Source organism: Etheostoma cragini, chromosome 5, assembly GCF_013103735.1.
Source record: "Etheostoma cragini isolate CJK2018 chromosome 5, CSU_Ecrag_1.0, whole genome shotgun sequence".
Classification (NCBI taxonomy): domain Eukaryota; kingdom Metazoa; phylum Chordata; class Actinopteri; order Perciformes; family Percidae; genus Etheostoma; species Etheostoma cragini.
This window is the reverse complement of record NC_048411.1, coordinates 26,601,617-26,624,290: the sequence shown is the minus strand read 5'-3', so window position 1 is coordinate 26,624,290 and position 22,674 is coordinate 26,601,617. Positions and strand designations below refer to the sequence as shown.

At 40.2% G+C, this 22,674-nt stretch overlaps 2 protein-coding genes across 5 annotated transcripts in view; both read left to right on the top strand.

Moving 5' to 3' along the window:
* fras1 (Fraser extracellular matrix complex subunit 1) overlaps positions 1-13,791 on the top strand; it is a 225,099-nt gene extending 211,308 nt beyond the window's left edge. For 2 of the 3 annotated variants that reach the window (XM_034872870.1, XM_034872869.1), the window contains exons 55-73: positions 198-542; positions 1,406-1,566; positions 1,882-2,029; positions 2,158-2,363; positions 2,488-2,644; positions 3,706-3,906; positions 4,026-4,213; positions 4,795-5,070; positions 5,247-5,479; positions 5,577-5,737; positions 5,982-6,196; positions 6,788-6,938; positions 7,489-7,596; positions 7,729-7,888; positions 8,163-8,279; positions 8,570-8,736; positions 9,033-9,238; positions 10,498-10,644; positions 11,979-13,791. In XM_034872870.1, coding sequence (XP_034728761.1) covers positions 198-542; positions 1,406-1,566; positions 1,882-2,029; positions 2,158-2,363; positions 2,488-2,644; positions 3,706-3,906; positions 4,026-4,213; positions 4,795-5,070; positions 5,247-5,479; positions 5,577-5,737; positions 5,982-6,196; positions 6,788-6,938; positions 7,489-7,596; positions 7,729-7,888; positions 8,163-8,279; positions 8,570-8,736; positions 9,033-9,238; positions 10,498-10,644; positions 11,979-12,560 — 3,929 coding nt within the window. In that variant the 3' untranslated portion in view covers positions 12,561-13,791. The remainder of the gene's footprint in view (positions 1-197; positions 543-1,405; positions 1,567-1,881; positions 2,030-2,157; positions 2,364-2,487; positions 2,645-3,705; positions 3,907-4,025; positions 4,214-4,794; positions 5,071-5,246; positions 5,480-5,576; positions 5,738-5,981; positions 6,197-6,787; positions 6,939-7,488; positions 7,597-7,728; positions 7,889-8,162; positions 8,280-8,569; positions 8,737-9,032; positions 9,239-10,497; positions 10,645-11,978) is intronic. The other variant, XM_034872871.1, reaches the window with a different exon arrangement.
* Positions 13,792-14,634: 843 nt separating this feature from the next.
* On the top strand, positions 14,635-22,409 carry anxa3a (annexin A3a). 2 transcript variants are annotated; one of them, XM_034872920.1, is made up of 14 exons: positions 14,635-14,756; positions 15,796-15,827; positions 15,925-15,972; positions 16,081-16,168; positions 16,602-16,696; positions 17,773-17,886; positions 18,116-18,206; positions 18,354-18,433; positions 19,006-19,062; positions 19,159-19,252; positions 19,366-19,461; positions 19,776-19,834; positions 20,153-20,275; positions 22,266-22,409. In XM_034872920.1, exons 2-14 carry the CDS (start codon positions 15,816-15,818, stop codon positions 22,323-22,325), a joined length of 1,017 nt encoding a protein of 338 aa, XP_034728811.1. In that variant the 5' UTR covers positions 14,635-14,756; positions 15,796-15,815; the 3' UTR covers positions 22,326-22,409. The 2 variants fall into 2 exon arrangements, with proteins under 2 accessions (XP_034728811.1, XP_034728810.1); XM_034872919.1 differs by having other exon boundaries at positions 21,937-22,409.
* The last annotated feature ends 265 nt before the right edge of the window (positions 22,410-22,674 follow it).

Genomic DNA, 22,674 nt, shown 5'->3' with positions numbered 1-22,674 from the left:
AAGCACAAATGATCAGGTTCCGTTATGTTTTGGGGTTTTACCTGGACATTTTAAAGTCAGGCAGAAAATTACCAACCAAACGTTTATGGTTCCACATAAATTCAAGCATTGTATATATTTGGGCTCAAAGTGCGGAGAATAAAGCACCCATACACCAAGCAGCAGTGATATGACTCTCTTGGCCCGTTTCCACTCAGGTGACACCTCCAGCACTGTGTCGGCTCTCTGCTACACCGTGGCCAAGTCGGCCCAGGGCAGCAGCCTCCACGCCCTGGAGTCCGGCTCCGACTACAAGAGCCGCGGCATGACCAATGACAACCGCGTCATCTTTGGCCCCGGCATCAGCATGTCCACCTGCGACGTCAAGCTCATTGACGACAGCGAATACGAGCTGTCTGAGGAGTTTGAGGTGGTGCTGTCAGATGCTTCGGATAACGCACGCATCGGGGACGTGACGTCCGCCAAGATCATCATCGATGGACCCAACGATGCATCAACAGTTTCTCTCGGGAACGCCACCTTTACTTTCAGTGAAGATGCTGGTATGATCTATTTCTGTTCACAAAGTAGTTTTAGTAGTTTTATTTTTATTTTTTCTTTCTGCATTTATTTTTGTTTTTCTCTATCCCTAAGAGAAATTCATTTTTTTCAGATGTCATAGCTTGGCTATATTATTTAAGGGAAATATGAAAATCTAATGATCTCCATGGGGGCATTCAAAGAACAGTTTGTAGAAGGGAAGTACATCTCCGATCAGAGGGTGTAGAATTAACGTTTTGCCAATAGGGCAGTGTCTGTGGACCCCTGACCTTCTCACTACACATGATACAAAATGTCAGCATACTCCCTAAACATTTAAACATCTCCCTTGTATTAACAAAATTCCTTCTGTTTTTCAAATAAGACTGTACATTTTAGCCTTTTTAATTTATTTTGGAACAGAGAACATACTTTGAAGTGGAAAAACAGGATGTAGTTTACTTTTTTATTCATTAACATGCTACTACTGTTAAAGGTTCACTATGTCACATTTACTTCACTATCACTTTTAGTAGCATTTATACTTAAAGCTAGTGTAAGTTCTTAATATACCACTTTAAAGTTCTTCTCTTCAAATTAGCATGAATGTGATCCACCGCACAGCACTTATTTAAAAAAAAAAAAAAAAGATTGTGTTTACACAGTTTCCCCTTTTTTATCATGTTTTTGGGCATTTTTAGGCCTTTGTTTTACAGGACAGCCAAAGACATAAAAGGGGAGAGAGAGAGGGAATTACATGCAGCAAATGGCCGCAGGTCAGAGTCAAACCCGGGCCCGCTGTGTTGAGGAATAAACCTCTATAAATATGGGCGCCCATTCCCATATATTTTAAAACCTGCGTTTCATTCTTGTCTCCACACTTTAGGCACAATTGAAATACAAGTACTGCGCCACGGCAGTGACCTGTCCTCTGTGACTTCTGTGTGGTGTGCCACCCGCCCCTCAGACCCCCCCTCAGCCAGTCCGGGGGTTGACTACATCCCCAGCTCTAAGAAGGTGGAGTTCAAACCTGGAAGAACCGAGGAGGTAAGGCCAGAGACTTCTCACCTAAAGCAAGGATATGTAAAAGTGCTGAATCATAAGCAGCTGGATTAGCAAGAAACTAAAAAGCCTCTTCATTAATTCTTGAAGATTTACATGTATACATAACATGTCCATCAATGGCAGAATAAAAATCCTAGCAATGTTTTTTTAATGAAATGTAATCGTCATTGGTGTTTTTTTCATAACCCAGAAAATAACATATTGAACTAATTTAACTATTGAACTCCTTTAAAACAGAAGACCTGGCCTATGACATCTTTAGAAACCTTGCCTATACTCTGCTCTCCTTTTTTACAGACCTGCAGTTTGACCATCATGGACGACATCCAGAACCCGTCCATTGAAGGACCTGAGTCGTTTGTAGTATTCCTCAGTTCTCCTCAAGGGGCTGTCCTCCAAGAGCCCTACGAAGCCAATGTCGTCATCACTGACACCTTCCAGGACAGTATGTACACATGAGAATGTCACAGCAAATATGCATTTTATTTTATTTCTTTTCATTTGATGCTTCGTACATCTCACATGCCTCACATACATAATCAGCTTTCTTAAAGCCATCATCCCCTCTCTCAGTTCCCAGCATGCAGTTTGAAAAGAGCGCCTACACTGTGAAGGAGAAAGACAGTGTCGTGCACATCCCCATCATCCGTACAGGAGACCTGTCCTTCCGATCAACAGTGCGTTGTTTCACTCGGACCATGTCAGCCATGGTGATGGACGACTTCGAGGAGAGGAGAAACACTGACGAGTCGCGCATCACTTTCCTCAAAGGAGAGAAGGTAGAATTTAGTCCAAAGTGTTCACCTAAAGTAGATAACGTTTGCATGTGTTACGTGTTTATAGGTTTTATGTTATGTTTATGTTACCTGCCCATTCAAATGTTTTGTGTGTTTTTTTTTCCAGGTAAAGAACTGTACCGTTCACATCAATGATGACTCTGTTTTTGAACCCGAAGAGGAGTTCCAGGTGCATCTTGGGACACCGCTGGGTGACCACTGGAGTGGTGCCATGGTTGGCGCTAGCGACATTGTCACCATCACCATCACCAATGATGAAGACGGTAAGGAGACGCCTCATAAGTCACATACAGCAGTTAGCTTTCTGGTAAATAGATAGCTGAACTTTTGTCACACCTCTGTTTTGTTCCAGAGAGAACATTTGATTGGTCTTCTTTCTCTAGCCCATGAAAGTTATACAGCATTGTCTCAGTGTATTTTGTTAAGAAATTAGAAAATTGTTTTTGAAAAATACATATTCTTTGAGTATAACATCAACTTAACTCTTAAAAAATATCAGATTAGCACGGTTTGTGTTTGCTAACATACTTATTATATATAAGGGCCATTGTAGGTTTCAAAAAATATATATCTATAATGGAACCGGAACGGTAAAATAAAATGTCAATTTAGTTCCTGATGCACAAAAGCAACTCGTCCAAATTGGTGTGTTGTTTTTTTCTGAAAAGGCCCAATTCACAATCATGTCTCGTCATTGCTGGAAACTTAAACGGAGTTCTAAACATAATTATTCTTTTTACCTAAATTATGTACTGTTGCATGCAGAGAGTGGATCTGAGGAAGGTTCATTCACAGCCTATTTTCAAAGGCCGTCACCAACGGACACCCCTCAAATGTCTCTGGGCTTCAATTGGATTGTCCTTCAACCAATCAGACCAACGATCCAGGTGACGTAGTAGCAACAGCGGCATCAACGGGTTGCTGCGCTGCGCTTGTTGAATCAGAAGAAAAAGCTGATTGCCGTACCTGAAATCGTTATCGTGTAAAGCCCTCCTCAGCGGTTGTGATTGTTGCCTCGTTTTGGGAAAATTGGAAATGGGCTTAAATTGGCTCTTGGCCTCTTGACCTGCACAGCAAATCTCAAATTTGCCGGAAGTTCGTAAAGGTTTTCCCTGGCTCTTGCATACTGTAAAATGGTATTTTTGGCATACTGCATTTGAGATGCTATGTGATGGGACATGCTAAATCTTTTTCTGACATACTAAAGTGTAATGTAGTGTGGGTATTGGAATGCAGGGTGTGTGTATTTATAACTAAATCATTATGGACAGTACAACCGCTAGAGGGCAGCTCTTTGAACTTTCATCCTATTCTGTTCCTCCAGCTCCCACCATTGAGTTTGAGCAGGTGTCCTATCAGGTCAGAGAGCCTCCTGGTCCCGATGGCATTGAGGTGCTTAACATCAAGGTGATCCGTGGCGGGGATCTGGACCGGACCTCCAAGATCCGCTGCAGCACCCGAGATGGATCGGCCCAGTCTGGGGTTGACTACAATCCTAATAGCCGAGTGCTTAAATTTACCCCTGGTAAATGCTAAAAATTCACAGAAGAAATGCATATTTTAAGGGAGAATATTTTTTGGAAATCTCAGATTCAAACTGAGATTAAATATGGCATTAATATCTCTCATTGCTTCCCTCTGTAGGGTTAGACCACATCCTATTCAAAGTGGAGATTCTGTCCAATGAAGACAGGGAATGGCACGAGTCCTTCTCATTGGTTCTTGGCCCTGACGACCCAGTGGAGGCAGTGCTCGGGGAGATCACTACGGCAACAGTGACCATTCTGGATCAGGAGGCTTCAGGCAGCCTCATCCTCCCTGCCACACCTATTGTAAGAAATGTTGAACATTTCACTTTTTCAGTGGACTTTGAAATGAACTAACTAACTAATGAAAAAATAGTGACATAACTAATTATTCAAGTCTGTCTTTTTTGATACAAACATAGAACATAAAGATGTGAAACAGGAGCAGTGGGACAAACTAGTAAAACAAGCTTGTGCTGAGAGCTTAAAATGTATTAAGCACTTAGAGGGCCTAATGCTAGAAAGCAGAAACAGCTCCACTCTCTGTAAAAGCCCTTCTCTCCTCTACTACATATTCAGTCACTCCAACAGGAAACATGGGCAACATTTTCCTTCAAGAGTTTGTTTGCATGCTTTGGCATTTCTTATTAATTTAACCAGAAACACTTACAATGAGTACAGCTATGGTCACATGCCATATTTTGTGGTGGGGGATTTTACACTAAATGTCTTTTAATACCTTAGCAGGAAACTCATTTCATGCAGTGTTATGCGGTCTCTACTCAACTCATGTATTGAAATAAAAACAATGAAATACTGGAAATATGAAAGTTGAATTCCTACATAAAAACAAAATGTAATCAGTACCCACCCTGCTTCCTCCTTAGGTGGTCTCTCTCGCCGACTATGATCACGTCCAGGAGGTGACCAAGGAGGGCAGCAAGAAGACACCTTCTCCTGGTTACCCTTTGGTGTGCGTCACCCCCTGTGACCCTCACTACCCCAAGTACTCTGTGATGAAGGAGCGCTGCGAGGAGGCCGGCATCAACCAGACCCAAGTTCACTTCTCATGGGAAGTGGCGGCGCCCACTGACACCAGCGGTGCCCGGTCCCCCTTTGAGACAGTCACAGACACCACACCTTATACCAGCGTCAACCATATGGTGAGCTGGGTTTTTTGAAAATTAATAGTTTAATGTAATGTCATCAGTACAACATGACCAGTTTCAACAATATGATAAAGGTAGCAACATCTGGTAGAACCAATTAGAAGAAAAAAAACAGAATAGCCGCTTTTGTGCAGTCTCTCATGTCTCATCCTTTCTGCTGTCTCTCTCAGGTCCTGGACAGTATTTATTTCAGCCGTCGCTTCCACGTTCGCTGCGTTGCTCAGGCCAGGGATAAGGCGGGACACCTTGGAACACCACTGAGGAGCAACATCGCGACCATCGGCACAGATGGCTCCATCTGCCACACGCCTGTTACCACGGGAACAGCCAGGGGCTTCCAGGCTCAGTCCTTCATTGCCACGCTCAAATACTTGGACGTCAAGCACAAGGAGCACCCAAACCGGTGAGCAAACCAGTGCCTTTTTAAATTTTAAAAACATCTGGAGCAAAGTGTTATGTATTGTTTGTTAATATCTCTCTGTGTGTCCCTGTGTTTTCAGTATACATATCTCAGTGCAGATCCCCCATCAGGACGGCATGCTCCCACTGGTGTCCACTATGCCGCTGCACAACCTTCACTTCCTGCTGTCAGAGTCCATCTATAGGCAGCAGCACGTCTGCTCCAACCTTGTTACCGTCAAAGACCTGCAGGGTCTCTCCGGTCAGTCACTCAAACACACACAGACTTTCGGTGAATCTTTTTAAAATCAGAGCTGAAACAGCTGACATCATTTTTATGTAGTTGCTTGCAATGTTAACCATGTTTACCATGTGCACTGAATTAGGGACTTAAACTTTTACCAGATTTTTGTTGAGATCAGAAACTTTCATTTTCAGTGACCGTGGCACAAAGATTTATTGAATCTCTTTCAGCTAAGACAAATTTTGACGGCATTCTTCCACAGAAACGGGTTTCATGGACGATGTGTCCTATGACAGCATCTCTCTGGGGCCGGGTTACGACCGCCCTTACCAGTTCAACCCCAATGTCCGTGAGGCCAAGAGCATCCAGCTCTACAAGCACCTCAACCTCAAAAGCTGCATCTGGACCTTTGATGCCTACTACGATATGACAGAGCTCATCGACGTCTGCAGCGGATCTGTCACCGCCGATTTCCAGGTACATAAGCACAGTCAAGCAGACACCTTGACTAAGTTTCTTTTGATATTTTTCTTATGATGAATCTCTAAATCACCACTAAAATGGTGTTTATTGAACTCTAGTCAAGGTCCAAGGAATTTGACCATTTCATACAGTCTTCATCATCAGAAGTTTGGTTAGGTGTCATTGAACTGTTTTTTACAATGACTTATTTTCCTTGGCAACAACATCCAACATACAGTGCTGTAAAAAGCTCTAGAACAAGCAAGAAATGTAAATGGCCCTTAAGTGGAGATTGTTTTGTGAACTGCTGTTTGCAAGGTCAAGAATGAACTGGCAAGTTTCATCCGTTTTTATTCCTACAGAATTCAGGTTTCCTATGCTGACATATAAACTACAAGTAGTATGTCCTTGGTGAAGACAATTTGAAAAATATGTACTGAAAAAGTAACACAGTTTTACATCTGTAACCATCGATCATAGTGTAGGTCAGTTCTAAATATGATATTCTTAGAAAATACTCATTGACAGTAGTTGTTCAAACCCTGATGTGACCCCCTGATTGATGCCAGTCTGCAGGTAGAGAACCAACATGATCTCTTCTTCTAGGTTCGGGACTCGGCTCAGTCCTTCCTGACGGTGCAGGTTCCTCTCTACGTGTCCTACATCTACGTGACGGCACCGAGAGGCTGGGCCTCTCTGGAGCACCACACTGAGATGGAGTTCTCCTTCTTCTACGACACTGTGCTCTGGAGGACAGGTCAGGACCAAAGGAAAAACTGCAAATCTAAATTTGTGTAAATAGTTCATGTGAAAACAGAGCAGAAAAGGTTCAGCACACATAAATATGAAGTTGGATTTCTACATTTATGCTTGACATTGTGACTAGACATGTTCCTGCATGTTGATGTACATTGTGGTTTCGCTCATTTTGATTAGGGTCCCCTGTAGTTATGTTAGATATGAGACAACTGAGCAGATACAAGATGAAAATGTCAAACGTTATACAGTTAACATGTTTTTATACTTTCATTTAAAGTTAATTTAGATGTGCATTTGGTCCATGTTTGGTCCAACATCTTACACATTATGTGGCATTATCAGGATCCTATTAATTTTAGCTTACCTTATTTTAGTTTATTTAACAGGCACCATGCACAACAAACATTGAGCCAGAGTTAGCTACATAGCTCATTTGCATCTTTGGTACCTGGGTTGTTTTATTTGTCTGATCAGTGTTGCACTTTTGCTTTATTCATTTATCTGACCTCTGATTTGTGTCTTCCTCGGGTGGTGTTTTCTGAGGACAGGTATCCAGACTGACAGCGTCCTCTCAGCCAGACTTCAAATCATCAGGATCTACATCAGAGAAGACGGACGGCTGGTGATCGAGTTCAAAACCCACGCCAAGTTTAGAGGTCAGTGGCTCTTATCATACCCCGTATTCGGATATACGTCATGGGAAGCTAAGGATGTTCTCTGCCAGGCTACTTCAAAGCAAAGAAGCGCACTTCTCTATCTCACTTTTCTTTCTGGTTTCCTTCCTCCAGGTCAGTTTGTCCCTGAACACCACACTCTGCCGGGCCACAAGTCCCACCTGATGGCTCCCGACCACCTCGGAGGCATCGAGTTTGAAATTCAGCTGCTGTGGAGCGCTCAGACCTTTGACTCACCGTACCAGCTGTGGAGGGCCACCAGCTCCTACAGCAGGTCATTCAGTTTATCCATAGCCATAATCAGAGGGAGCAACAGGAGACATACTAATATATACATACTGACTAGTTCAGCTGGGGGGGAATATTGGAGTGTTTCCTGCTAAGCTGCTTCAAGCTGCTTCAGATTGTTACAATTAGTTTTGTACAATTGGTTGTAATAACATAAGGTTGTAATCTGCTCTTCAAATCAACCCTTCAATTCTTCAGTGTACCTCACTGTGCCTTGGTTATAATCTTTTTGTGTTGTCTTACTGTGGATCTTTCAACAGGAAGGACTATTCTGGAGAGTACACTGTCTTCTTAGTCCCTTGCACCGTCCAGCCCACTCAGCCCTGGATCGACCCCGGTGACAAACCTCTGTCCTGCACAGCTCATGCTCCAGAGAAGTACGTCCCTGCTGAAGTCCAACTTAAGTCTGCACAGTCTTGAGTTTGATATTGACATAATTTCAAGAGCCTGGTGGTGCATTGTTACAGTTACGGTGTAGTTCACAGTGTAGTTACAGTGTAGTTTTGTTTCTGGTACAATCAACATAGCTTAAAAAAGAAAAGAAAAAACACAAAGATAAAACAAAATCATACACCAATTAATCCGATTCCATCAAAGAAGAAAAAAGGATGAGTTTTATTGTAGGAACAGGACAAAAAAACTGAACTGCCTTGTTCTTCTCAAACAGGTTTCTGGTGCCGATCGCCTTCCAGCAGACCAACCGGCCCGTTCCGGTGGTTTACTCCCTCAACACGGAGTTCCAGCTGTGTAACAACGATAAGGTGTTCATGATGGACCCTGCCACCGCTGATGTCTCTATGGCTGAGATGGACTACAAAGGAGCGTTCTCAATGGGTATGTATAGAGAAAAACAACTAACCCTAAAACAGCCTTTTAGAAAAGTTGACTAAAAATAATATGGATGGATAATATTTCCTATTGACCTTTCTTATCATCAGCTTTTGGGTGTTGCTTCGTAGGTGTGGGATTTGCATTTATTAATATACGTTATGTGATAAGTTGCTAAGAAGTTCTGTAACAAGATACCGTTGTAAATCTTAACTTACTTTAAGTCGCAGATCAAGAGGGTTTGGGTTTTTATGCACACGTACAAAAAAAAAAGACAACATGTCTCTCTGCTGCCCCCGCAGGTCAGACTTTGTATGGTAGAGTGTTGTGGAACCCTGAGCAGAACCTGAACGCAGCCTACAAACTGCAGCTGGAGAAGGTTTACCTCTGCACCGGGAGGGATGGATACGTTCCCTTCTTTGACCCCACAGGCACGCTGTACAACGAGGGGCCGCAGTACGGCTGCATCCAGCCCAACAAACACCTCAAACATCGCTTCCTGCTGCTGGTACAAATAATGTTGTGTTCCGTTTACGTCTGTTTACTCTGGTCTGTTTACTCTAGTCAGTTTACCCTGGTCTGTGGTAAATGTCTAATAATGCGTCAATGCCAACCCGACGGTGAATATCATAACCAAGATCATTATTAAATAATAAAAAAATACGTGTTGAGGATTCAGACGGTGTTACACTTGGAAGAACTCTGTTGGTCAGATAAAGAAAATATTTTACATAGCAGCCAGGTTTTTATGAACAATAAAAAGCTGGGGAAAAATGAGCAAAATTGCTTTCATTGTAATGTTTGCCATGTTAATTCTAACAGAAACACTACTTCAATCACTGATTAACTAAATCTGGTCAGTTCCACTACCCGGTCCTTTTTATGTGTTCACCAGCTGTTACTAAAAATGTATTCCTCCTGCTGTTGTTTCATAATAAAAGACTTAAAGGGAAAGGATTGAACTGCTATAGGCCTTTTTTTGTAAAACTGATCCAATACATGTTGACAAGGAAACAGCATAAGCATTTAAATAATATGAGAGAAGGGCGAAAGTTAGAAAATAGATGTCCTACACAAATATTTCCATATACTTTGAAACAGGGAAATAAGAAACGTTCAATGTCTGTCTAATATAAATTCTTCTTGTTTTTTTCCCTGACAACAATGACATTTTCATAAAACGGAGACTGGACTTTACATTTAAAGAAGAGAAGTAGTAACCTTACAATGTACCTGTTAAGAAAAGTGCTGTAAATTATTGTTAATGGTTAGAAAACAATAACTAATATACCCTTTTATATCTGTCTAACCCTCAAAGAGGGAGAGTACTTTAGATTTTCTTTTTATTTATTTGCTCAAGATGACCTACGATAACATTATTCCTCCCTGTAGGCTAACACCCCGCCTTTTTTCCTGTCATACCCGTCTGACCAGTCCCACCTCTTAAAACATTCTCATTTCAAAAACATTCAAAGCCTGTCGGTTATTTACACTACTGACGGTTTTCCCCATGTGAATTATCTTTCTGATGCTTGTTATTTTTAACAAACCATCATGATTCACAGCAGAAATACTGCTTTAATGCCTTTGCCCTGCAGCTACACTATACTAAGCTGCAGACAATTATTTCTTGAATGTCACTACGTAGAGCCATTGTTTGAATTTCAAAATTATTCGGAACGTCCAACAGATGAAAACAAGAATAAGGAAGACAAGTTTAATTGAAAGTGCTTTAAATGTTTTCCCCTCTTCATGTTTCCTCTACAGGATCGTAAACAGCCAGATGTATGTGATCATTTTTTCCACGACGTTCCCTTTGAGGCTCACTTTGCCTCAGACATCCCTGAGCTGCAGACGATGACAGCAATGCCGGGCGTCGACGGCTTTACAATGAAGGTCGATGCTCTCTACAAGGTGTGTGGAGCCAGCTGTACTACAACAGTGTTGTGTTGAGATATTCCATCCTCTTCAGCCTTTGAGTGATTTGATGGGCTTAGCTTTAAACATGCTTCCTGAATTTAATTTCACACTGATACAGACCTGATTTCAGTTTCATTGAGTAGAAATGTAACGTTCCTCTGTTCAGTTCATTTTTATCACTTATTCCCCACAAGCTTAAGTGAAGTTCCACCAATCAGAGACATTGCTTTTACCATGTTACCATTTAGTTTTTCCAGTTTACTACTTTTTTGTTCGATTTAGTCACTGCTCTCATCAGGGTCATTTCCAGCTGCAGCAGGCAGCTATTTTCAGAGAAAAGCTCTTAACTCCACTGTACTCTACCTGCTCAGCACCAAACCGCTGACAGACACAGTTGGTGACAATGTAGTAAACATAGTAGTGCATTTATCAGCTAAAGAGAAAGATATTTCTCTTTAAGAAGTTGGTGGAGACCAAAACCAGAGCTATAAGACAGAGATTGAGTTAGAGAATATTAGAGTTACGTTCATCAGACATGACTCCAAATACATGCTAATGTTGATCCGTGTCTGCTGGCTATGTAAATAAGAACAACAACTTAAATAAGTTAACAAGTTCACCACATGATGAAAATCTTTTTCATTTTTAATGATTACTTTTTAGGCATTTTTAGGCCTTTATTGACAAGATAGCTGAAGACATGAAAGGGGAGAGAAGGGGGGAATGACATGCAGCAAAGGGCCACAGGTCGGAGTCAAACCCAGGCATGCTGCGTCGAGGAGTAAACCTATATATGAGGACCCGCTCTACCAACTACGCTATCCGGGCGCCCCACATGATGTAATGTTGATGTTGGATTTATAACTTGTGTCCTCTTCCCCAATTGGCCAAAAGTCAGTTCACAGAGGTTTAAAGTTTTCTTTTTAAAGTAACAATCTCAAAGATCTCCATTTTGTTATCTTTGGTGGCACCTCTGGCAATAAGCGGTACTTTCATCAATGAGTTTTTCTCAGTTTCCAGGGACACCCAAGGGGGTAAGCGAGCATCCAGAAAGCGTACTTCCTATGGGGGAGTTGCCAAGGCTAACAAGCCATCATCTGCTGCTAGCATTCCTTTGACTGACATTCAACTTGGTGTCACTTTGACAGCAAATAACTTTACATCTGAAGCATTTAAAGACTCTATTTGTCCATTGTTTATTTCTAAAGAAACAAGACAATGTATAAAAGGCTCCATTTAATCTTTTTTCGGGATCTGATTTAATGGGTCAGAATCTGAAAAAAAGCTAGCTGATAACGCCCTCCTTCTCTCTCTCTGTTGATTGATAGGTAGAAGCGGGGCATCAGTGGTACCTGCAGGTCATTTATGTAATCAGCCCGGAGTCCCGCACCAGCCCCAGGATTCAGCGTTCGCTGACATATCAGCTGAGCCGTCCAAAACGTGACCTGGTGGATCGCAGCGGGCGCCTGACGCTAGACGAGTCTCTGATCTACGACAACGAGGGCGACCAGATGAAAAACGGCACAAACATGAAATCGCTCCACCTAGAGGCCGGGCCCTCGGCCACCTTCAACGCCCACGTGGGCAGCTCAGTGGGCGGGGGCGTGGCTGCCATCACCCTTCTGGTCCTGATCCTGCTGGCCGCTTGCTTTCTGTACCGCCGCTGCCGACGCTCGGCCAAGAAGAAGAGCAAGAAGGCCCAGAAAGTGTACGAGGAGTATCCGCTCAACACCAAAGTGGAGGTGTGCATGGACAAGTGTGTGGAGAAGAACTTCAGCACCAAACACTGCACGGTAAGAAACATCAACATCCTGAACCGCAACCAGGACACCAACGGCAAAGCCAAGGTAAAACAGGTCAACCTGGAAGTCAAACTCCACAACAACCTCAACGATGGCACTGAGGTCTGAAACACTGAAGAGGAAGAGGAGAGAAAAAGGAGGAGGTAAAATATAAATAAGGTATTTTCTAAAAGAAAGTTTGTACTTAAGGAGCGAGATGTTTGTTAATGTATTTTTATACCACTTTGAAAAAGGGAAGAATTTGACGTGCAGACAGGTATGCAGCATTTGAATCATATTGCAACTGGGCTACCTCAGGAATCCACAAACCACTCAGCCGCGTGAAACAGCCAAAACATCTGCACCCAGTCATCCAACATTGTGTGATGTTGTTAAACTCATCCCTGTTTTACTTGACATTTACATCCTTTTTTAGCACCAAAATGGTGACTGGTAGCTCAGACACTGGCGGTTGTTTTCGACAAAAACACTTCTCTGCTGTATTGAGTCATTTCACTGATTTTAAATGTCACTACTGTGGAGTGATAGCCAGTGTAGAAGTCCTTCTTTTCTGTATTGATCCTCCAGTTATCATGCACTGTTTATGCAGATATATTAGCTCTTAAAACAAAAACAACAAAGTGACTTCTACATGGGCTGCAGCTGCTTCTGATCAATGTGAAAGTATTAAGCACATACAGTGTGCTGTTATCGCCCCCAGGCCAAATGATTGCAGAGTGTAAATAATAACAAAAATGAATGATACCTATTAAAGTGCAATTATGCCATCCCTTTTTGTTAATCCTTCCCTCATGAGAAGGAAGGTTATTTGCATTCAAACGCGTGTTTTAAGCCTTACTTAGAGACGTTTGTACTGTCCCGTTGAACAAACATAATTCTTGTTTTAACAGAAATAAGTATCTTTTTGTCCGTACTGTACTCTGATAGCTGCCAATATTAAGTGCCATGCAGTATTTATCCTCATGAATTTCAAAGTGAATCATGCAAGGTGTTTTTCTTTTTCGAAAAATGAGAAAGAAAGTGGAAATTTCCATGTGATTGTGATAAATCCGACGCCGCCGGTTGATAAAAGGTTTGATCCCGTCCACATGATTGAGTGCTTTCGCCTTATTACTGTCCTACTGAAAATAATCACTTTTTAGAAAGATGTATTTTATTAGAGATGTGTGTCTATCTGCCCGAGACATAAAATCCCTTTTTATCTCAATTATGTATGAATATGTTACCCTCTTATGATGATTATGATTATGTTACGCTGAGCTACTGATATACCCATGATGTTAAAGTTTATGTTTTTAAGTGTATGACACTGATTGGAGGCCACTGAAAAAAAAAAAGGTTTCATATTAGAGATGTTGACATGTCTTTGTCTCCATTCGTCTCTCTGATCCCACCTCCTGTCTTCTTTCAACTGTGTGCCTATCAAAACAACACGGGAACAGGAAATTATGGGAAATAACAATATATTTTTGGTGCTATCATTTTGTGGAAAATAACTACAATGCTATCTACATGATGCCTGTATTTGGTGCCTTTTTTAGTAATAAAAAAATTATGTAAAACCCACGATTGTTCTGTGTCAAATGTTTATTCAGGATTTTAGATTCAATCACTTCCTTTTTGAAGAAAAAGTACAAATGAAATCTGACACCTGTGAAGATCAAAATAGACTAGAGTAGATTTGTGTACATGTAATTGTCAAATGTCAGCATTTGTGCATTTTCTGATGCCACTCAACAAAATGGGATGTGTATATTTTAACCAACATCGGTCCTGATCCTCACCATCAAATATTCATTCATTTTCAGAATGTAACCCTTGCCGCTTTGTTTATATTAAATTACTGGGTTTTTTTTGTGTGAAAAAACATAAAAATTGAAAAGAACTCTAGATTGACAGCCTGGTATAGTACAATGTATGATTCTGTGCTGTAATGGGCGTAGGATCAAACATCGGGTCTGCATGTCTGTGTTTTAATAGTATCAGTTTATTATTGTCTTATTATAGGAGCTGAGGTTGAATGTATAATTCGGGAGGAAAAAACATCCAAAATAATTGCCATATGCATTAACACAGCCAAAATGATCGAACAATAAAAAAGCCCAAATGTCCCATGTGATGCACCCTGTCTAACTAAAAGTAGCCCCATCTAAATGTAGGTATTGGAAATGTCTGAGCCGTCCCTGAAGGTAGCACTAGGCAGGTGCAGAGTGAGCGTTGTGGGATGACTCTTCAGGTTGATATTCAGTTTCCACAGAGATTTAAGGTGTGGTGAAACACTTTTCCGGTTCAAACTGAAAGCAGGTGAGCTTTTCTTTGGTTTCTTTAAATCTAAATAATGTATTGTCTTACAGTGCACTTATTTTGTGTTTAACTGTTGGTGTAGTAACTGATTAATAAAGGTTTAGAGCAGAGGTTGTTACACAGGTGATACTTTTCTCATAAACTCATCGCCTACGATTTATTGAACCGCAAACCGCGAATCTGCCAATTTATGTCTAACTTTACCAGAGAAAAATCTTAATGAATTGTTGTTCTAACACTTCAACGTAAGAAAGAATCACAGTGCATCTGTATCGCTTACTCATGACTTGACAGATGACAGCAAGGTGTATATGAAAGGACGTTTTATTTCCTGTTGTATCACTAAACAAACTTCAATAGTCTTATATATATGAGTTAAGTGTGATTTGATCAAGATACGTTTTTTTTATTATTTCCTCCTGTCTCTAGTATTATGTCCATTGGATATATAATCTGTCTAGTTTGTGATTATTGTTTGGTTTTCATAAATGTCGACAGTGATGTAAAACTGCAGCTGGCTTCACTAATGAGGCTGGAAGGGTTATTTACTTCATATTTATCTGAACAGCTGATCATTCAGGCAAACAATGGATGTGTCAACATGTCAAGGATGTCTAAATCTTGCTACACAGACATCCCAGTAAATATGAAATATTATAGAGCTACAATGAAGAGTATATCACATATTTTATAAAAATGAAAAGAAAATACTATTAAAAAAACTTACATTAACTTACTACTTGACAGAAGGAATATGCAAGCCATTTGTTAAAATTAATTGAGCTCTGATTCATTTTATAACAGCAGAATGCCTTAAGTAAAACATTCCCTAACACATTAAAAAGAATAATAAACAGTAGACAGGGTAAACTGACACAATACTACATATTAAACTTAATGCATTGCCATAGTAAGAACAATTCTGAATTTGTGCTGCTTTATGTATAGAGTTTGGTGAGTTTGGTACATCATCAAAAGAGTTTTTTACCATAAAATAACAAGAATGCTTCAGAATTTTTGTTTGTTTTTTTTGTTACAGAGGAACTTCCTGTTGTCATCATGTCTTTATGGGTGAGCCAAGTTCTCTGTTTTTATTGTATTTATTTTAAGATAAGGTTTTGACTGATCATACAGTACATTTTAATCAAAACTGCTAAACCTCTTGCAGGATGACTTGGAGTCGCTTGTGAGTGCACCTTCTTCCTTCACAGCAAAAGTAGGTCCAACTGAAAATTTACATTTACATTTACGTTTCAGGCTTGAATGTGACATCTGTCAAATAACAAAAGAAAGAGAAAAACAATGCAAACTGTCTGTTCCTCAGCCTGGGGAGAGAGGAACCATCAAGCCCATACCCAACTTTAATGCAGGAGGCGATGCTAAGGCTCTGAAGAAGGCCATGAGAGGACTTGGTACAAACACACACACACACACACACACACATACACAAACATAATAGCCTGTATAAACATGTAGCCGGTCCAGAATACACAAATGAACATAATTTCAGTTAATGACTGAGGATACCTCTAAAAGTAAATTACAGTGAATATCTGTACAATTTTGAGACTAACTTAGTATGCCAAAATGCTAAATTTATGATAGTAATATGCTAAATGAAGTAGTCATAATAATGGTTACAGTAAACATGGAAAACACTGTGACAGGAGAAAAACAACGTCCTTTTAACAGGCAGAAACCTCAGGCAGACCCTGGCTCTTGGTGGGCGGCCTGTTTTACCAGTAGACTGTGTAAAATATGGATGTGGTAAATGTGTAGGCCTATGTATATACTTTGTTCATGTTTATTCATATCCCTCCTCACGTTTCTTTCCTAAATGTTCAGGCACCGATGAGAAGACTTTGATTGACATTTTGACCCATCGAAGCAGCGCTCAGAGGCAGCTCATCTGTGAAGCTTATCAGAAAGACACTGGCAAAGTAAGATGTCTGTCATAACATGTGTTCTTAGTTGGACCCGGCGAAGATTCTTAGGCATCGGGTCAGTATACCATTGTTGTTAAACAGACAATCGGCCGAAGAGCGAGGAGCTGAACATGGCTTTTATGCAGAGTGAAGTTAAGGTGGCTTGATAGATAGATAGATAGATAGATAGATAGATAGATAGATAGATAGATAGATAGATAGATAGGCAGACAATTATTGTCCCCTGAGGGAGATTTGTTTGCAAAGACTGTTTCATGCACATGGCAATATACACGGACAAATACATCAACAGATAACATATAGATAGATAGATAGATAGATAGATAGATAGATAGATAGGTAGATACTTTATTCATCCCGAAGGAAATATTAGGCATCCAGGAGCATACAACATAACACAACAAACACACATATATCATACACAGATAAAAATAAAAACAAAAATCCCTCACAGAAATGCAATGACCATGATAAGGTAAGAGACTATGGTAGACTGTGTAAAGACAGCTAGGGACATGGAAACAACCACATTTACAACAACACCAGATCTAACTCAGCGAGATAGTTTGTTTAACAGTGTTATGGCAGAAGTGAAAAAACTACTGAACGTTAGCTCTTAGCTGTATATTGTAGCCAGGGCTACATTTTGAGTCTTTTATTTACTTTCATTAACACTAGTCTAAAATGCAAAATTAGACTCACTTACTGTAACTAAATGGAACAACTTTTTGGAGCCAGCTCTATGTTAAAGTGAGGGCTAAAGTAACTAAAGGTTGCATTGTTAGCAGTTGCAGTTCACTTCCTGTGTCCGCTTCCTGACACCTGATATTCTTCTTTTATTGTGAATCTTCCAACCAGGGCATCCCTTTCTATGACTTAGGGTCAAACTGTTGTTTTATATATTAACTATTGTCTTGTGCAGCTTTAACATGACAACTAGTTGTCCCAGTTGCTGGGTGTGCTCCCTTAACATGCCTGTGGGCCAGACCTGGGTGTATTTGCATGGGTGGGGTTGTGTGGGAGTGTTCCTTTGTTTGAAAAGTAAAATAGGGTTTGCTTTCGTCACATAGGCATTAGTGAAGGACCTGAAAGGAGAAACCAACGGTAACTTTGAGGAGCTGCTGGTGGCGCTCGTCACGCCTCCTGCTTTGTACGACTGCCATGAAGTGATCCGGGCCATAAAAGTTGGTGTTTCTAAGTTTTATTTTTTAACTTTGCAAATAAATGTCGATGGTGACAGAACAGTTCATAACTTAAGGAATATTTGTTCCCTGGTGAAAAAACCTTATGAAGGAAAGACAGGTTATCATTAATTATTAATGAATGAATTTGTTGTTCATTAATTTTTGTTCATGCTGTAAAAGCCATTCAGACAATGAGATCCATATATAAAGTAACTGTGTGACTTTGCAGGGAGCTGGGACAACAGAAACGGTCTTGATTGAAATCTTTGCCTCCAGATCCAACGAGCAAATCAAAGCTCTCTCTGATGCCTATTTCAACGGTAAAGATTGCAACTGAACAGCCACAATTCCTAAGACCCCTCACATATTGTCTGGCCCTTTTTGAAAGTAGAAATTTCTTGTTTTGGGATTGGTTTTCTTTTCAAATATCTGAATCCTGAGTTTGTTTTGGGTGTTTTCTTCCACAGAAAAAAAGAAAACGTTGGTTCAAGATCTGAAGGGGGAAGTTTCCGGAGACGTTTCCAAAGTGCTGCTGCTCCTGGCCGAGGTTTGTCATCACAATAGAAACAGAGTTCTGAGACCTGTGAAGTGAAGACTGTGTGGCTTATGGATATTTGGAGAGATAATAAAGTAATACCTCACAGTCTGAATTAAAAGTTCTTGATTATTCTTGTAGGAATCTGCTCCCATTAGCTCAGTAAATATCACATTTGCTTCCCTTTTTAGTCATTTTCTCTGACAGACATGAATATGTATACACAAATATGAATATAAAAATGACATCAAATGGAAATGAAAATTAAACAAAGAGGAAAATGGGCAAAAAAATGGCTAAAAGGAGCACACATATCTATTCTGGAGAGGGTGAACTGCACAAAACAATAAGTCCATGCCCATTCCTGTTCTCCAACTTAACATTCCCTATAATTACTAAACATAAACGGGATAATAAATACGTCATGTTGGTTTGATCAAGGAGTGTCAGCAAAACAGGATTTTGGAAATGTAAAGCCACTAATGGGAGCCTAGTTTGAGTGTTTGAAAAGGGATTTAAGGCTTAGAACAAAGGAACAGAATGCCTGGTCTTATTATTATTATTATTAATAATATTTTTTCCAGGGCAAGAGGGCCGCGGACACCACAGTAAATATGGAGAAGGCAAAAGAAGACGCCAAGGTGCAGTATATGATGCATGGTTTCAAAGGGAATTTTTTTCCGATGCACTGTACTGGCTCTCTTTGCGATGAGTATATCTATTTTTGTTCTACACAGACCCTTTACAATGCTGGCGAGAAGACGTTTGGCACCGATGAATCTAAATTCATTGAAATCCTCTGCCAGAGAAGTATACCTCAACTGAGGCAAAGTATGTCGCGCTGAACTTATAATGTGTTTATTCTGGACTAGAATGAAGTTTTACAATGGATGGTCAATATAGAATGATCGGAAACGTAAAGTGAGACTTTTTCTTCCGCGTAGCTCTTGTTGAATACAAGAACATCAGTGGAAAGACTCTGCAGCAAAGCATCGAAAGCGAGATGTCAGGGAACCTGGAGAAGCTACTGGTGGCGATCGGTACGCGCTTAAACTTTTAATTGTTTTTTAATTGCATATTCACTATATGGCCCAAAGTATGTGGACTAAATCTTGTGGAAAATCTTCACAGAATGGCAGCAGATTAATGCCCATGTTTTTATAATATGTCACATATGGTAGTATGTGTTGCGAGACTACCTACCTTTGGTCATGTAGTGTACATCCCCACGTCGGGAGTGAATACAGAAATAAATCTGTACATTGTCATATAATTTCTTTCTCTTGTAGAAAAGGATTTGTATAAATGCTGTTTCTTACCACATTGTAGTATTCACTTTGTTCTACTTCTTCAGTGAAATGCGTGAAGAGCGTACCGGCCTACTTTGCTGAACAGCTGTACATGAGTATGAAGGTGAATATTCTGTCTATATTCCATATACTGTATGTGTTTAAGTTGCAGATCATTATACAAACAATATCCAGATCAGATCAACATAGTTATGTTAAGAAGTTATGTGAAGAAAGTACATCATCAGTGTCTGTGTACTGTATGTCTGTATGTATGGACTGTATGTATGCACTATGTTGTGTTGAATTCTTTAAAATTCAACACAACATTGTGCACCAAAGGGAATGTCAGTCAAACCTTTATTGATTTATTTACTATACTATGTTTGTGTGTGTGTGTGTGTGTGTGTGTGTGTGTGTGTGTGTGTGTGTTTGTTATCAGGGTGGTGGAACCGACGAGCAGACCCTGACCCGGATCATGGTGAGCCGGTCCGAGATCGATCTGATGGACATCAGAGCCGAGTTTAAGAAACTCTACAAACACTCACTGCACTCTACCATCAAGGTGAGGAACTACTTATATCAGCGTTTGAATGAAAGTATCTATATTTAGTGTATATTTAGTATCAATATCACAAGTTGCACTAGCTTCATCCCAGTACATTTCATTAATAGGATCCTTGCATGGGTTTTGTCTGCAGTACAGCAACATTAATTCACTCCAAATTGGAGTGTGATCAGCAAATGTGCCTGATCTGCTAGGTTCTGGTCTCTGTTGATTAACGATTTCATGAGTCATCAGAGTTTAAAGGATGATCTTGATGAGCTTGATTTTATTTGGCAAGCCACTTTGATATCTGCGAAGCCAAATATAAAGTATATACATGCATATTTATATAGCAGACTGTCTATAGCAGACACACATCTAGTATGTTACTAACATTTGGAATAACATTTAAAGATGCCCTGCCACATGTATTTCAGTACTTAGTAGTGATGTCTGAAGTTCTTACATGGTATCGGTAACATTTTGTGTGTGGAAAAAATGCCTTGGTTACCTTGTTTCAAGCCTTTCTAGCGTGGTATAGAAACCCTGCAGGAAGACTCAGCTTGATTTGTATTAGTTCTCATTCATATTCAACGAGCTAAGCTGCTTGACTCTGATTGGCTAACAGCTAGCCAATGAGAGCCTGGCTGTCAGTATCCTTTACCCAGCGCAACTGGGCGAGCTCATGAATAGTAATGAGCTCAGTCAACATGACGTCAGACTGTTGTAATTGGCCTGATTTCTCCACTTATTTATTTTCAGTTTCTAGAGCTGACGGAGAAGGTAGCGGGAGGTTTCACATTTACCACATGACACAAACACATATGGACCTAACATATTTCAAAAAGTGAAAAAGGTTTTATGTGGCAGAGCACCTTTAACAAGACTTTATTAACCGTTTAGTAAACACTCAAAAACATGTATTTATTGGTGAAGTAAATGTCTTTTGAGCGCCACACATGGATAAGGTTTCCTGGATGTTTTCTATCTGCCTTTTTATTTTATATCTTGTGGCTGCAGAGGTGGATTTGGGATGCTAGTTCTCAAACTAAATATTTAGACATTTAAAAGACAGACACCATCCTCCTGTTGCAGCCCAAGAGGCAAATAAAAAGACAGCTATTATATGTCCAAGGTGGTAAATTACAGCCCACATCCAGCCAATTACTTGGTAATTACAGCTGTAGCTGGTCAGCTACGTAAGCTCAGCCTCACGGACAGGAAACCATCATTTGGAGGGATTATTGGAAATGTAGTCTCACAAATCTTTCCCAGAGGTTTTCAAGCTAATCTTGCATTTCCATACCTATTGCCACCGCGCTGGAGCATGGTCTGGCAACCGACCTATCTATTCTGGGATATGGGGAAAAAACAGTCTGGCTTGTTTGTATTTCTTTAAACCAATAACAACCGTCCTGGGCAAAGGGGGAGGGACATCCGTCGTTTCTTTCACTTACCAGATGTCAGGCTCTGTCCCAGCAATGTACATCCAGTAAACCAGATTACCTTCAAGCTAATAAAATAAATAGCATAAATAAAGTAGCATAAAAATGCCCAAGTAATTAGTAGAAGTACTTCAAAATTGTACTTAAGTAAATGTACTTAGTTAGATTCCAACACTGCTGGCTAGTGTGATTGGAAGACGCTTTTCTCCTGGCTTGTGTTGCTGTGTCCTCCAGTCAGATCTGTCGGACAGCTATGGGGAGTGTGTGAACGCCATCTGTGGAGGAGACGATTAACGCCTGAGTTCTACCGTACCGTACGCCGGGAAGAAATCTGCCTGCTCTTGAACTCACGCTGTTGTTCTCTTATACTTCCAATTTACCTTCAACTTCAAACTACTACCTAAAAACTTGTTTTACAGACAACTTTGAAAGACAGACGTCATGTGGAATCATGAGAGGACAGTGAAAAGTCTGGACAAGCAATGCAGTTCAGTAAAGATTGATTTTTTGTTGTTAATGAAACATCGGCTGAAGTTTTAATATAAAATTCTGTTTTGTTTCAGTCTGATTGCGGAGGGGAATATGAAAAGACTCTGCTTCAAATTTGTGGAGGAGATGACTAACATCGACATGTTTTCCATGTAAACATACTTTATTGGTGTTGATTTTCTTCTGCCTGTGAATAATTCTTACATTTTGCAGATGTTTTTAAGACTTTCTGATTGGGTAAATAGTTATAATTTAGGCTAAAAGCAACAAATTAATAAATACATCTATAAAAATAATCATTAATTAATGACACAAATCCTTTATTCGGTAGATTTATCATTCATCAAATGGTTTTCAGTTGTTCAAATAAAACAACATTAAGAGAGTATTTACTGTGTTGTGTATTTTTGAATGATTTAATATTTCCTCTGAAGTTTACTACAAATAGCTACATACTTTTGTAGTACTGACACTCATTTTAAT

Bases quoted from the DNA above. Each gene is read 5' to 3' on its own strand.
- anxa3a (XM_034872920.1), top strand. The intron at 19,063-19,158 runs GTGCAGTATATG...TGTTCTACACAG, and splicing joins AGGCAAAAGAAGACGCCAAG to ACCCTTTACAATGCTGGCGA. The intron at 19,835-20,152 runs GTGAATATTCTG...GTTTGTTATCAG, and splicing joins AGCTGTACATGAGTATGAAG to GGTGGTGGAACCGACGAGCA.